General features: G+C 31.8%; 2 protein-coding genes across 4 annotated transcripts; both read left to right on the top strand.

Annotated features, from left to right (window-relative positions):
* LOC109334133 (phosphoenolpyruvate carboxylase-like) lies at positions 1,693-7,574 on the top strand. Of its 3 annotated transcripts, none has more exons than XM_019569703.1 (11): positions 1,693-1,711; positions 2,088-2,286; positions 2,747-3,138; positions 3,234-3,318; positions 3,655-3,877; positions 4,015-4,118; positions 4,223-4,316; positions 4,489-4,643; positions 5,102-6,100; positions 6,446-6,832; positions 7,009-7,305. In XM_019569703.1, exons 2-11 carry the CDS (start codon positions 2,116-2,118, stop codon positions 7,303-7,305), a joined length of 2,907 nt encoding a protein of 968 aa, XP_019425248.1. In that variant the 5' UTR covers positions 1,693-1,711; positions 2,088-2,115. The 3 variants fall into 3 exon arrangements, with proteins under 3 accessions (XP_019425248.1, XP_019425249.1, XP_019425250.1); XM_019569704.1 differs by lacking the exon at positions 1,693-1,711 and adding an exon at positions 1,760-1,910; XM_019569705.1 differs by lacking the exon at positions 1,693-1,711 and having other exon boundaries at positions 2,116-2,286; positions 7,009-7,574.
* Positions 9,647-10,620, top strand: LOC109334136 (olee1-like protein). Its single transcript, XM_019569709.1, has 2 exons — positions 9,647-9,982; positions 10,125-10,620. The coding sequence occupies exons 1-2, from the start codon at positions 9,739-9,741 to the stop codon at positions 10,454-10,456; spliced, it is 576 nt and encodes a 191-aa protein (XP_019425254.1). The 5' UTR covers positions 9,647-9,738; the 3' UTR covers positions 10,457-10,620.

Here is a 12,330-nt window from a genome sequence, read left to right on the forward strand (position 1 = left end):
CTCTATTTATAGTTTTGCTTTACATCAAATGATTAAAAGTGTGGATAAAACATGAAAGAATTGTGTCACGAGAATCAATATGAAATTAAGTTGAATATATATGATATAAATCATTCTCTATTTCATTAAAGTTTTTCTTCTTTGTAAAAGTGATTTTTAAATTTATTTATTTTTTGTCTTCACTCTTGATTTTTTAAATTCACATTGTAATTACGATCTTTTCATAATGTATTTTCTCCACCCCAACTCATACGATCTTAAGAAATTAAAGAAGTTCCTTGCCACTTGTACAAATGAATATAATGTTGATGAAATAGAAAAGCCATAATTATAAATTTAAATATCATTCCATTTTCCACCATAAATACTATTTTTATGACTTTGTAATCATAAACCTTTAAGAAATATCAAAGATTTCATACTTTTTTAAATACATTGGATCAAGATTATACAAAATGTCTCACCAAAAACACATTAAACAAAATGCGTGATTTATTTATGATAATAAACTCCAGATTGCTAATAAACTATTTTGATATTTATCTTTTATTTTCTAAATATATCACTATTTATAATTCTTTTTTTTCATCTCATATTTCTTTATTTTTAATATAGTTTTTAGTGTAAATTTAAATAAGGTTATAATAGTCAAACTATATCAAATTTTTATTAATTAATAATTTTTTAAACCATATTCATAAGCTTAAATATTAAAAGGAAATGAAATAAGAGAAAAAATGTATGCACTGATATTATATAAATTTTGTACACTGTCTCGTATCATTCATATTTAATTATTATTGACTTTTAACAACAATTCAAATATGATAAATAATGTAATAAATATTATTAATATTTATACCGATAATATATCAATATTATACCCATCAAATAAAATGAATGAGAGATTAGATACTAAAACCAAACAATATCTTAGTGTGTATTAATAAAAGTTGTTGTCTCCCACTAACAGTTGGAGAAGATAACGTGATTAAGTATTTAACTAACATTTGCTGATACATTCTTAATTTTGGCACAAAATTAGTGGAATAATTTAATCAAATCAGTAAAATAAAAAATTATCCTTTAATTTTTGACATATACTATTTCCGGTCATCTTTCTAATATATATTATTTTTTGTTTTTTATCATATTTATAAGATGTTTTCCAAAGTTTTATTTTCATTAAATGAATTTTATGAAAATAGTCTTTGGTTAATTTTTTTTTATAAATAAAATCGTCATGGTTCCACCTAACCCCTATTATGATTACGACCTAGTTCACGCTGAGAAAGTTAAATAAACTACAAACATTTTGGGAAATGGGAATCTTTGAAAACTAAAAAGCATATCCCATAAATATATTTTTTCAAACAAAGAAAGATTATTGTTAGAAAATAAAATATCTTTTCGAGGTAACTTATTTCCTCTAATTACAAAAAATATAATATATATGTACTATTTTGTTTAGTTTTAAAAAAAAATTTGTGAAAAATAATTTAATAAGATACATATCATGATTTTAATTACCGAGAAAGAATTATCTCCATATATCAAATCATACTTTATTATCTTTTTGTTTTTGTATGTAACAAATTTCTCAACATTTTTTCTATATAATGACACCCCATTGCATCACTTTAGGATATGAATCTTGCACTATATCTCTAATCAATTTTTCATTCCTTGTCATATTCTTATAATTACAAAGGTGCCATATTGAATTCATTGACAATTATAGTAACTGATTCATCATGGGCCATGCAAAAATCACATTTTTTTTACTACAAATGTTTCTGTTTCTATAGCACCTTTTAACGTTGTTTATCAAACTGAAAGATAGCATGTTTGTCTCATTGCACGTGTCATCACACATCAAAACCAACATGTCAACTTCTCCATATTTTTTGGTGGGGCTAGAATAAGAATTTATGGATGTTGTTTTGATCAACCCCTTGATTTTAGGCTCATAGTTTCTTTTATTTTTTATTTTGCTTCCATTTTGTGTTGATTTTTTCTTCTTTCTATCTTTGGTTTTTTCATCATAGTTAGTGTGCAAAACTTTGGTTGATTTTTTATGTTCATAGTTGAAGGTGACTGAGAAGGTAGCTAGCAATGGCAAACAATAGGAAAATGGAAAAGATGGCATCAATTGATGCACAGCTTAGACAATTGGCTCCAGCCAAAGTGAGTGAGGATGATAAACTCATTGAGTATGATGCTCTATTACTGGATCGGTTCCTTGATATTCTGCAGGACTTACATGGAGAGGATCTGAAGAACACAGTGAGTTTTTTTCCCTTTCTGTGTTTATAATTTTTTGTTTGATGTGCTCCCGTAACTCGTATTCAAATTCTGGAAACAGTCTATTTGGTCTTGAATATCACGATTTTATTGTGAAAGTGTAGCATGATTGGTTTGGTGAGAAAAAAGCATGGAACTTTATTTGCATTGACATAATTTGGGTAATGGGTCATGTCTATTGATCTGGAATGTTTTAAGGAAACATAACTTTTGGTTTTTCTTGTAACCAAAACAACACCTTTGCATAATGGAACTTAAAGGGGCACATTCATTGGCTCAGTAAAGAGTGACAATTATACACTGTCGTTTAATCGTCTATTATTCATATTTAACTATCATTACCTTTAAAAAAAGTAATACAAATTAATGATGAATGATGTACTCTGTTTGACATTATGAGCCGAAAAATTGTCGCGTGGATGATTAAAACTTTATTGTGCAGGTTCAAGATGTGTATGAGCTTTCCTCTGAGTATGAAGGAAAGCATGACCCTAAGAAACTGGAAGAAATTGGAAATGTCTTAACCAGTTTGGATGCTGGAGACTCTATTGTTGTCGCCAAGTCCTTTTCGCATATGCTTAACTTGGCCAATTTAGCTGAAGAGGTCCAGATTTCTCACCGCCGAAGGAACAAGTTGAAGAAAGGAAATTTTGCAGATGAGACCAATGCAACTACAGAATCAGACATTGAAGAAACTCTCAAGAGACTTGTGTTTGATTTGAAGAAGTCTCCTCAGGAAGTTTTTGATGCACTGAAAAACCAGACTGTTGATCTTGTTCTTACTGCTCATCCTACTCAATCAATTCGCCGATCTTTACTTCAAAAGCATGCAAGGTTTGATTCAAAGTTCACTATCTTTTTATTATAATCCTTTTTAAAAAAATCTGTCACACACTTATGAAAGTTAAGGTTTCTTATTTTTCTTACAGGATTCGGAATTGTTTATCGCAATTGTATGCCAAAGACATTACTCCTGATGATAAACAGGAGCTTGATGAGTCTCTACAGAGGGAGGTGAGTATCAAAACTCAATGGTCTTCCTTTGATTTCTCTGTGTCACATATGAATTTGCACACTCAATCAGCACAGAATAAATGGTTTTTTCCCCTCTATATATCATTTTCATTTTCTACCTCTTTTACTAGGAAATAAAAGATAAATTTACATACCTTGCATGATAAGTTTTCCTATAACACTTCTGCATAGTATATATATTTCTTTTATCACAGTCAATGTCTTTGTATGGAGTTGATTATGCAGAAAAAGAAAATATTGAAAAAAAGAGAGATGCTGAAGTGAATCAATGTTATTTTAGTTAATAATCTGCTTATTTTACTTCTGTTTATGTAGATTCAAGCTGCATTCCGTACTGATGAAATCAAGAGGACTCCTCCAACACCACAAGATGAGATGAGAGCTGGGATGAGCTACTTCCATGAAACAATTTGGAAGGGTGTTCCGAAATTTCTACGTCGTGTTGATACTGCTTTGAAGAATATAGGGATTAATGAACGTGTTCCTCATAATGCTCCGGTTATTCAATTTTCGTCTTGGATGGGTGGTGATCGTGATGGTATGATTCTTACCTGTGATCGCAAATACCCAAATCCTATCTAGTGTCAGGATTCACACTTCAATATAACCAAACCCAACACTTATTTATGTTTATCTAAATAGTTTATTGTTCCTTCAATATGATACATCATACAGGTAATCCGAGAGTAACTCCCGAAGTGACGAGGGACGTTTGCTTGTTGGCTAGAATGATGGCTGCTAATATGTATTATTCCCAGATAGAAGATCTCATGTTCGAAGTAATTAATAACTCTCTATTTTGCAGCCTTTGAATTGATCAATGTGGATGAATTATAGTACTACTATGGCATCATTTTACTGATTTCCCTTATTGTTTCTGTAGCTGTCTATGTGGCGTTGCAGTGATGAGCTACGTGATCGTGCAGATGAACTTCACAGGTCTTCGAATAAAGACGAAGTTGCAAAACACTATATAGGTGTTTACTGAATCTATGTTTAAACTAGGGGAATATGTATTATACTTTTGAGTGTGTAAAGAACCTGTAAACTATGGACAAACTATTGTCTACCTTATGTTAGTTATGTAAATTCCGACAACATGTTGATTGGTTCACTTCATTGATACTATTGGCATTCTTCATGATGCAGAATTTTGGAAAAAAGTTCCCACAAATGAGCCATATCGTGTCGTGCTGGGTGAGGTTAGGGACAGACTCTATCAGACTCGTGAACGTTCTCGCCATTTGCTAGCTCATGGGTACTCTGACATTCCAGAGGAAGCAACTTTCACCAATGTTGAAGAGGTAGTACTGGCATATGAAATTTTCTCAGGATTTATGTCCTTAAGTTTTATGTAGCTTGTGAAATTTTCTCAAGATTTCCGTAGCTGAAAATTTAGTTTTTTTACAATGTCGGCCTTTCATTAATACATACACTTTTACTACTAACTAATTTGCTCTGTTGGTGGGTGGAGAAGATGAAAGGAGGAGCCAGAAAAAGGATATGCTGTTTATAAGATTTAGTTCTATGACATTGGTTTCAAAAATGTAGTTTGAACAAGTGATTCAGAGTTATAGACAACTCTTGATAGTTTATGAGGAAAGTACATGTACTTTGTGCATAAAACTATAGGTGTTTCAAGAATTTGTCCGAAAGAATCGTCCATAAAATACTGCTCTATTGATATTCTTGTTGAATGAGTTTATTTTGCCCTTGCATATCCTTATATGTTAGATACTAACTAAAGTTACAATTTGTCTAGTTCCTGGAACCTCTTGAAGTTTGTTACAGATCGCTCTGTGCTTGTGGTGATCGTTCAATTGCTGACGGAAGCCTTCTTGATTTTTTACGGCAAGTATCCACATTTGGTCTGTCACTTGTGAGGCTTGATATCAGGCAAGAGTCCGACCGTCACACTGATGTGATGGACGCCATTACCAAGCATTTGGAAATTGGCTCCTACCTGGAATGGTCGGAAGAAAAAAGACAAGAATGGCTTTTGTCTGAACTGAGCGGCAAAAGGCCATTGTTCGGACCCGACCTTCCCAAAACTGAAGAAATTAGAGATGTTTTGGACACATTTCATGTCCTGGCAGAACTACCACCAGACAACTTTGGCGCGTATATCATATCAATGGCAACTGCACCATCTGATGTGTTAGCGGTTGAACTTCTACAACGTGAATGCCATATCAAGCATCCATTAAGAGTTGTCCCATTGTTTGAGAAGCTTGCAGATCTTGAGGCTGCTCCTGCTGCTTTGGCTCGGTTGTTCTCAGTAGATTGGTACAAAAATAGGATCGACGGGAAGCAAGAAGTCATGATTGGGTATTCAGATTCAGGAAAAGATGCTGGAAGGTTTTCTGCGGCATGGCAGCTATATAAGGCTCAAGAGGATCTCATAAAAGTAGCTGAGAAATTTGGCGTTAAGCTAACCATGTTCCACGGCCGTGGTGGAACTGTTGGAAGAGGAGGTGGTCCTACTCACCTTGCTATCCTGTCTCAACCTCCAGGCACAATCCATGGATCGCTTCGTGTAACAGTCCAAGGTGAAGTTATTGAGCAATCGTTTGGAGAGCAACACTTGTGCTTTAGAACACTTCAACGTTATACTGCTGCTACTTTAGAACATGGAATGCATCCTCCTATTTCTCCAAAACCAGAATGGAGAGCTTTGATGGATCAGATGGCTGTCATTGCTACTGAGGAATATCGTTCTATTGTATTCAAGGAACCACGCTTTGTTGAGTATTTCCGTCTGGTAAGATATCCACAAAAGAGTAATGTTATCCGCACAGTAAATTTGGACAACTTTTCCGAAAACTTTTTATTTTATAACGAAAAGTTCTAGTTATCAAGAATATTTGCTCACAGAACATCTTTGATCGACCGAATCATTCATTTCTTGCTTAGGTAAATGACATTTACATTTAGGGTAACCTGAACCTCAAGTAATGCAGACATAAAGTATAGTTAACATACAGAACTTAAATGGTATAACCAAACTTGATGTCACATTGCCAAGGATTAAGGATACTCCTTAAGATAGGGATATTGTAGAATTTCCCTTAAATTCTCTCATTTCTGACAACCTTGTAACATGTAGGCTACACCAGAGTTAGAGTACGGTCGGATGAACATTGGAAGTCGACCAGCAAAGCGAAGGCCTACTGGTGGCATTGAAACACTCCGCGCAATTCCTTGGATCTTTGCGTGGACACAGACAAGGTTTCATCTTCCAGTGTGGCTAGGCTTTGGAAAAGCATTTAAACAGGTTATTGAGAAGGATGCTGGGAATCTTAATATGCTGCAAGAGATGTACAACCAGTGGCCTTTCTTTAGGGTCACGATTGATTTAGTCGAAATGGTGTTCGCCAAGGGAGACCCCGGAATAGCTGCTCTGAATGATAGGCTCCTTGTTTCAAAGGATCTGTGGCCATTTGGAGAGCAGTTGAGGAAAAAATATGAAGAAACCAAGAATCTCCTCCTTCAGGTATATGCTACTTTTGCCATATAACACAAAGTTTCTGATCTTAACCAATAATCAGTATCTTGATCTTACAAACAATCTCTTTTGGCCATTCAATGTGCCAAATTGGTAGCAATTAATTCTTTGGTAAATATCGAACCGATTCACAAGCTGATTTTTGTTTCCTGTTGTATTGGAAGGTGGCTGCACACAAGGATCTTCTTGAAGGAGACCCTTACTTGAAGCAAAGACTCCGGCTGCGCGATTCTTACATTACTACCTTAAACGTTTTCCAAGCTTACACATTGAAACGCATTCGTGACCCGAACTTTAATGTGCCGCCGCGCCCACATATCTCGAAAGATTATCTGGAGAAAAGCAAATCCGCTACTGAACTTGTATCACTGAACCCAACAAGTGAATATGCCCCGGGTTTGGAAGACTCCCTCATTCTCTCCATGAAGGGTATTGCTGCTGGCATGCAGAACACTGGTTAAATTTGAGTTCAATGCCTTTTCCTTTATATTTTCTGTCTTCCCAAAGATCATAAATTAGTTGCACTCACCAAAAGTTAGTGCCTTACTAAGTTCCTATATCAACTTTTTATGTTGTTATTATTATATTTTCTATACTTTGCACTACTATTATGGTATGCTACACTAAAGAATTCCACAAGAGACATATACCACAAAAATGAGTCAATATGATTGTTATATTTCAAGCTTTCAATACAGAAATAGAATAAGTACTACTTGTGTACTTCTTGGTTCTATAAAGTCTTTATTTGCCATCATTTTTTGATACTGTTTGGTGCATGCTATATAGTTATAGGTACACATTAATGTATCAGAATGAGATTTATTGTTACATGTTTCACCAATTAGTGGGTCATTTTTGCCTCAAATGAAGATCCTTCATTATGGTTTGCACTCCCAATACTCAAGCCAAGAATATAAAATGTTGTTTACAAAGTCAAAATAGATTTCTATCTTTGTGTGCACTCAAAGATAAAGTATGTAAAAAAAATCATCTTAAATGTTGGTGGGTGTTGTTTTTTTAGATAAGTAATGATGATTCATGAAGAAACTATTATTAATAATTACTCTAATGTCATATTAAAATAATGATCTAACTCTACCCCAAAGCTAATTCAAATGGGAAAGATTATTCAAGTTATATATAATCATCAAAGTTTCCTACTTAATATATTACATAATAATGAATCATTTGCCTATTGATATTGCATATATACAAAGTTCCATTTGGGTAAACAATATAATTCAATGTTTATTTTATAAAAATTATATTTTTATAAGCTACTTTTATAAACTTATTCCAATATGCTATTTTTTTTTATAGAAAAGTGATAAGGGATTTTATGAGTTTAATTTTGTCATAGGTGGTTCCAAACATTCTCAAAATTGTGTCTCTTGTGCTATCACTCACTGAAAATGGCAAAAAATGGTAGTTGCTTCTGTAAAGGTTGAAGTGAAAAAATACAATATTTTTTTAAATGGGTAAAAAGGTAATTGGTTTCAAAATAATCAAATAATTTTAGAATGATATTAAAAAGTTCAATTTAACAAAAAAACAAACCTTTTTTTTTACTTTATCATGTTTCTCAAACATATCATATTAAACAAAAAAAACATTTTTTCTAGAAAGAATTGTTTTCTTATAGATACAATTTCATTCGATAAAAACACCAAATGGTAGGATTTAGATCCATGAGAAGTTTTAACATAAAATTAAAAAAGTAATTGAGCAATGCTCTATTCCTCTTAGTGTTAGGCTTGAAGGTATAGGATAGGAGTGAACATGAGTTCGGTAAGACTTATCCTTTATTCGATCCTAAATGTTGGTAAGATCATTTTTTGTATATGAATTTGACCTTAGACTTGAACTTTACCTTCAAGGTCCTACACCCTACCATCTAACCACCTTATAACTCCTTTTTTGTTGATGGTGGGGACTCGAACCCACAACCTCCTGTACTTCATTTCTTGCGACCACCCTCTTCACCATCAAACCACCTTATGACTTACTATATGTGTCTATATTGTTAATCATATATATATATATATATATATGTGATAAAAATAAAGAAAATAATATTTTTTATAAAAAAAATATCATTACTCTATACATAATTGAACAGAGACACATACAAATATATACGTGATATGTTGGATATTAAATAAAATATAAGGACGTAATAGAAAAGTTGTTGGAGTTCTTACTTTCTAAGCTTCATGGAAGATCATCTTCCATTTATTAGTTGAATTTGCAAGTAATGATAAAATTATGTATTTTAGTACTTTATTCACCCGTCTCATTGTTATCCCCATAATTAAGTTACAATTACAGCTATAAATGCATGTTAGAAATATTTATTTGAATTATATCACATAAAAATGTTACAAATAATGCGTTGCATGCTTTTCCTTAGCTTACAATGATCTAATAAGTCTTCTTTTCCTTTTTTATTTGTTTGAAATTAATATGTAGATGAGTATAAATTACATAGAATTAGTCTAATTTCCACAAAATCTTGCTAACATAATCAACATAATGCTATTTAATTTGTTGTCATCATTTCTAGGCAAAATTTATCCATGATACTAATAGCAAATGATTTTCCCTTCTCAAAATAACAAAACAAAATTTGGAAATAGTTGCTCCTAACCTTAAGGTTTTTCTCATTAGGTGTACAAAGTCAACAAAAATGGTGGAGGAAAATCAGAAACTTAGCTATTCTTTCTCCCCTTAAACATAGTAAAACCAATACTCACCACACAAATCAAAGGACCAAGCACTTCCCCTGCACTATAAATATGATTGTATCCAAAAACCAAATGTGTCATTCACATTACATTGGAAATAAACAAAAACAGTTCCTTACTTACCCAAATAAAAATAATAAATAATAAATGGGTAAGTCATTTGCCACTGTTGCCCTAGTTATCTTTGCTTTCTGCTTCACATCTACCTTGGCTTTTCGTCAAGGAGGATATCATCTTGAAAGCAAGGTTCATTATGCAGTTCCTGTTGCTGGTGCAGAAGATTTTGGTAAAGCCAAAGGATCTGCCACTGACAAATTCTTTGTTGAAGGCAAGGTTTACTGTGATCCTTGCCAATTCGAATTCGAGTCCAGGCTTAGCAAACCCTTATCAGGTACGAACAAAGATTTCATATCCCATGATTTTATGTAACATTTTTTATATTTTCACTACATCAGTTAATTTAATCGGTGAACTCTTACAAAATCTCAGATCGAAACTATGACTTATATATATATGCATGCATGTACATGCAGGTGTGAAGGTGATACTAGAATGCAGAAAACCAGACACTGATGTGAAAACATTCTCACAAGAGGCAACAGCAGATGCAAATGGCTTCTATGCTCTTAATGTTGTAGGTGATCATGAAGATGAGATATGTGCAGTGAGAACAGAAGTGAACTCACATAAACATTGCAACATTCCAATGAAGACAAGTGATTCAGACAGAATTGTACTCACCAAGCATGATGGTGTTTCATCTGCACTTCGCTTTGTGAATCCCCTTGGCTTCAAGACACAAAAGATTAATGATGAATGTGTTAAGGTTTACAAGGAGTTGGAATTGGATACCCTTGATAACTAAGATAGAGAGAGTGTGATGAAATTAGAGTAAATAAAAATGGCAATGTGATGTGTGGTGACAACTTAATATTCAATTATTCGTTTGTACCAAATTTGTAACCTTTCTCTACTTGTGAGTTTGGTTTATATGCTATATGAATGAGAATTTTATAGGGTTTGGTACAAAATTTATGAGCTTCTTCAATTTACTTATCATATTTTCTTATCAATTTATTTATCTTTTATGAATTCCTCTCCATTCTTCACCATAATTATAAAGAGATTTAGTAATAATAGAATAATGATTAAGGAATCCAAAAAATGTAAATTATTTTTTTCATTTAATCACAAGTTTAACAGCTGAATTGACTATATATAAGTTTATTGTAAAGCGTTCGAATATCAAATTTTCTTATAGGATTATGATAAAGATCATAAAAAAATATTCAAAATTGGATAACCAAAAGCAAATGTATTATGAGTATAATATTTAAAGATAGCAAAATTGCATAAAACTACCTTATATTTTTATGCAATTTTACCTTTACAAAAATCCTGGTCAGTGCCTTTGATAGAATTTCTGCAACTGAAATACCAACTAAGACAATTAAAGAAGAGAATTTGAAGTCATTGATAGAAGAGAAATTTTGGGAGCCTTAAACAATGAACTTTTTGGAGCTTGGACTTGGCTAGCTAGGCTGTTTAATAAGTTAACATTTCCCTTGATGCTCTTCTCAAGATGGGAGTTTCTATTGTACTTGGAGTGGAACCTTATGTCCTTTTTACAATGATCAAGCTGAAACTTCTTAACATTTTTTCTTTTTACTTATTCAGTTTGATAGCTTTTTTATAATTGGTTGAAAATTCACACAACTCTTCCTCTTCATCCCATTCATCATTTTACTAATTACATAGTAAATCCCATTTTTTGTCTTGAACATATGTTGTAATGACTTTTAGTTTTTTTCTCCTCTTCTTTTTCTCTTATAATTATTTCTTCTCTTAATAAATCTTACTTTTTGCATATAAAAAAAATATCTCTACCAACCCATTTTTATTGAGTTCAACTCTTCTCTAGTATTGGAAAGTCTAGTACTGTATTATAAGGACAAATATGATTAGTAATTTATTTTATTAAAAAAATAAGTAAAATCATGACCATTATATTTTAATTTTTGTCATATATCACAGTTTCAATATGGTAATGGACTGGGAGTAATGGAGAGGATCCAAATTCTTCTTATTCTTCTAGGTGAAATAAAACATTATTCTTTCATTTATTGTTGTGAGATTATTATTTCTTAAGAATACTCATTGCATAAGAAAATTATTGTGTTTATTTTTATGAGAAAATGTGGACCCCAAAGACAGAAAGGAGAAGAGAGAAATCATGTGGGCAAGTTGTGTGGTAATCTATGGAACTCAAATAATAATAAAGATGATTTTTGCTATTATGGAAAAAATAAATGTCATTCCTAATTTATAAAGGATCTTTAATAAATTATAAAATAATATATAAGATAATGAAATTATTATTTACTAATAGAGTTATTCTTAAGGTGAGAATATACATTGATTATATCAACAAAAAAAAGATTATTCACATTGTATTATTTAAGGTACTTATATAGACTAATATAATCATTGAAGATGTTAACTGTGGTATAAAATAATGTAGTTTTGATTAAATCATTTCTTATAATGTTTCTTTGAATTATTAATATTATTTTCACCCTGAATAGAAGTAGGTTAATTAATGTATATCAATAGTAGAAAGACAAAAAGAAAAAGAAATTAATTAATAAATAGCTTTATTTCTTAAAATAATATGAAAGTAACAATTAAAATGATACAAATATACTAATAATAAACATTTTTTTGTTTAACATTTTAATA

Source organism: Lupinus angustifolius, chromosome LG19 (genome assembly GCF_001865875.1).
Source record: "Lupinus angustifolius cultivar Tanjil chromosome LG19, LupAngTanjil_v1.0, whole genome shotgun sequence".
In the NCBI taxonomy this organism is placed as follows: domain Eukaryota; kingdom Viridiplantae; phylum Streptophyta; class Magnoliopsida; order Fabales; family Fabaceae; genus Lupinus; species Lupinus angustifolius.

Excerpts from the sequence above, each read along its gene's own strand:
- LOC109334133 (XM_019569703.1), top strand. The coding sequence starts at position 2,116 with ATGGCAAACAATAGGAAAATGGAAAAGATGGCATCAATTGATGCACAG. Across the intron at positions 3,139-3,233 it reads TTACTTCAAAAGCATGCAAG|GATTCGGAATTGTTTATCGC; the intron begins GTTTGATTCAAA and ends TTTTTCTTACAG. Across the intron at positions 4,119-4,222 it reads TAGAAGATCTCATGTTCGAA|CTGTCTATGTGGCGTTGCAG; the intron begins GTAATTAATAAC and ends TTGTTTCTGTAG.
- LOC109334136 (XM_019569709.1), top strand. The coding sequence starts at position 9,739 with ATGGGTAAGTCATTTGCCACTGTTGCCCTAGTTATCTTTGCTTTCTGC. Across the intron at positions 9,983-10,124 it reads GCTTAGCAAACCCTTATCAG|GTGTGAAGGTGATACTAGAA; the intron begins GTACGAACAAAG and ends ATGTACATGCAG.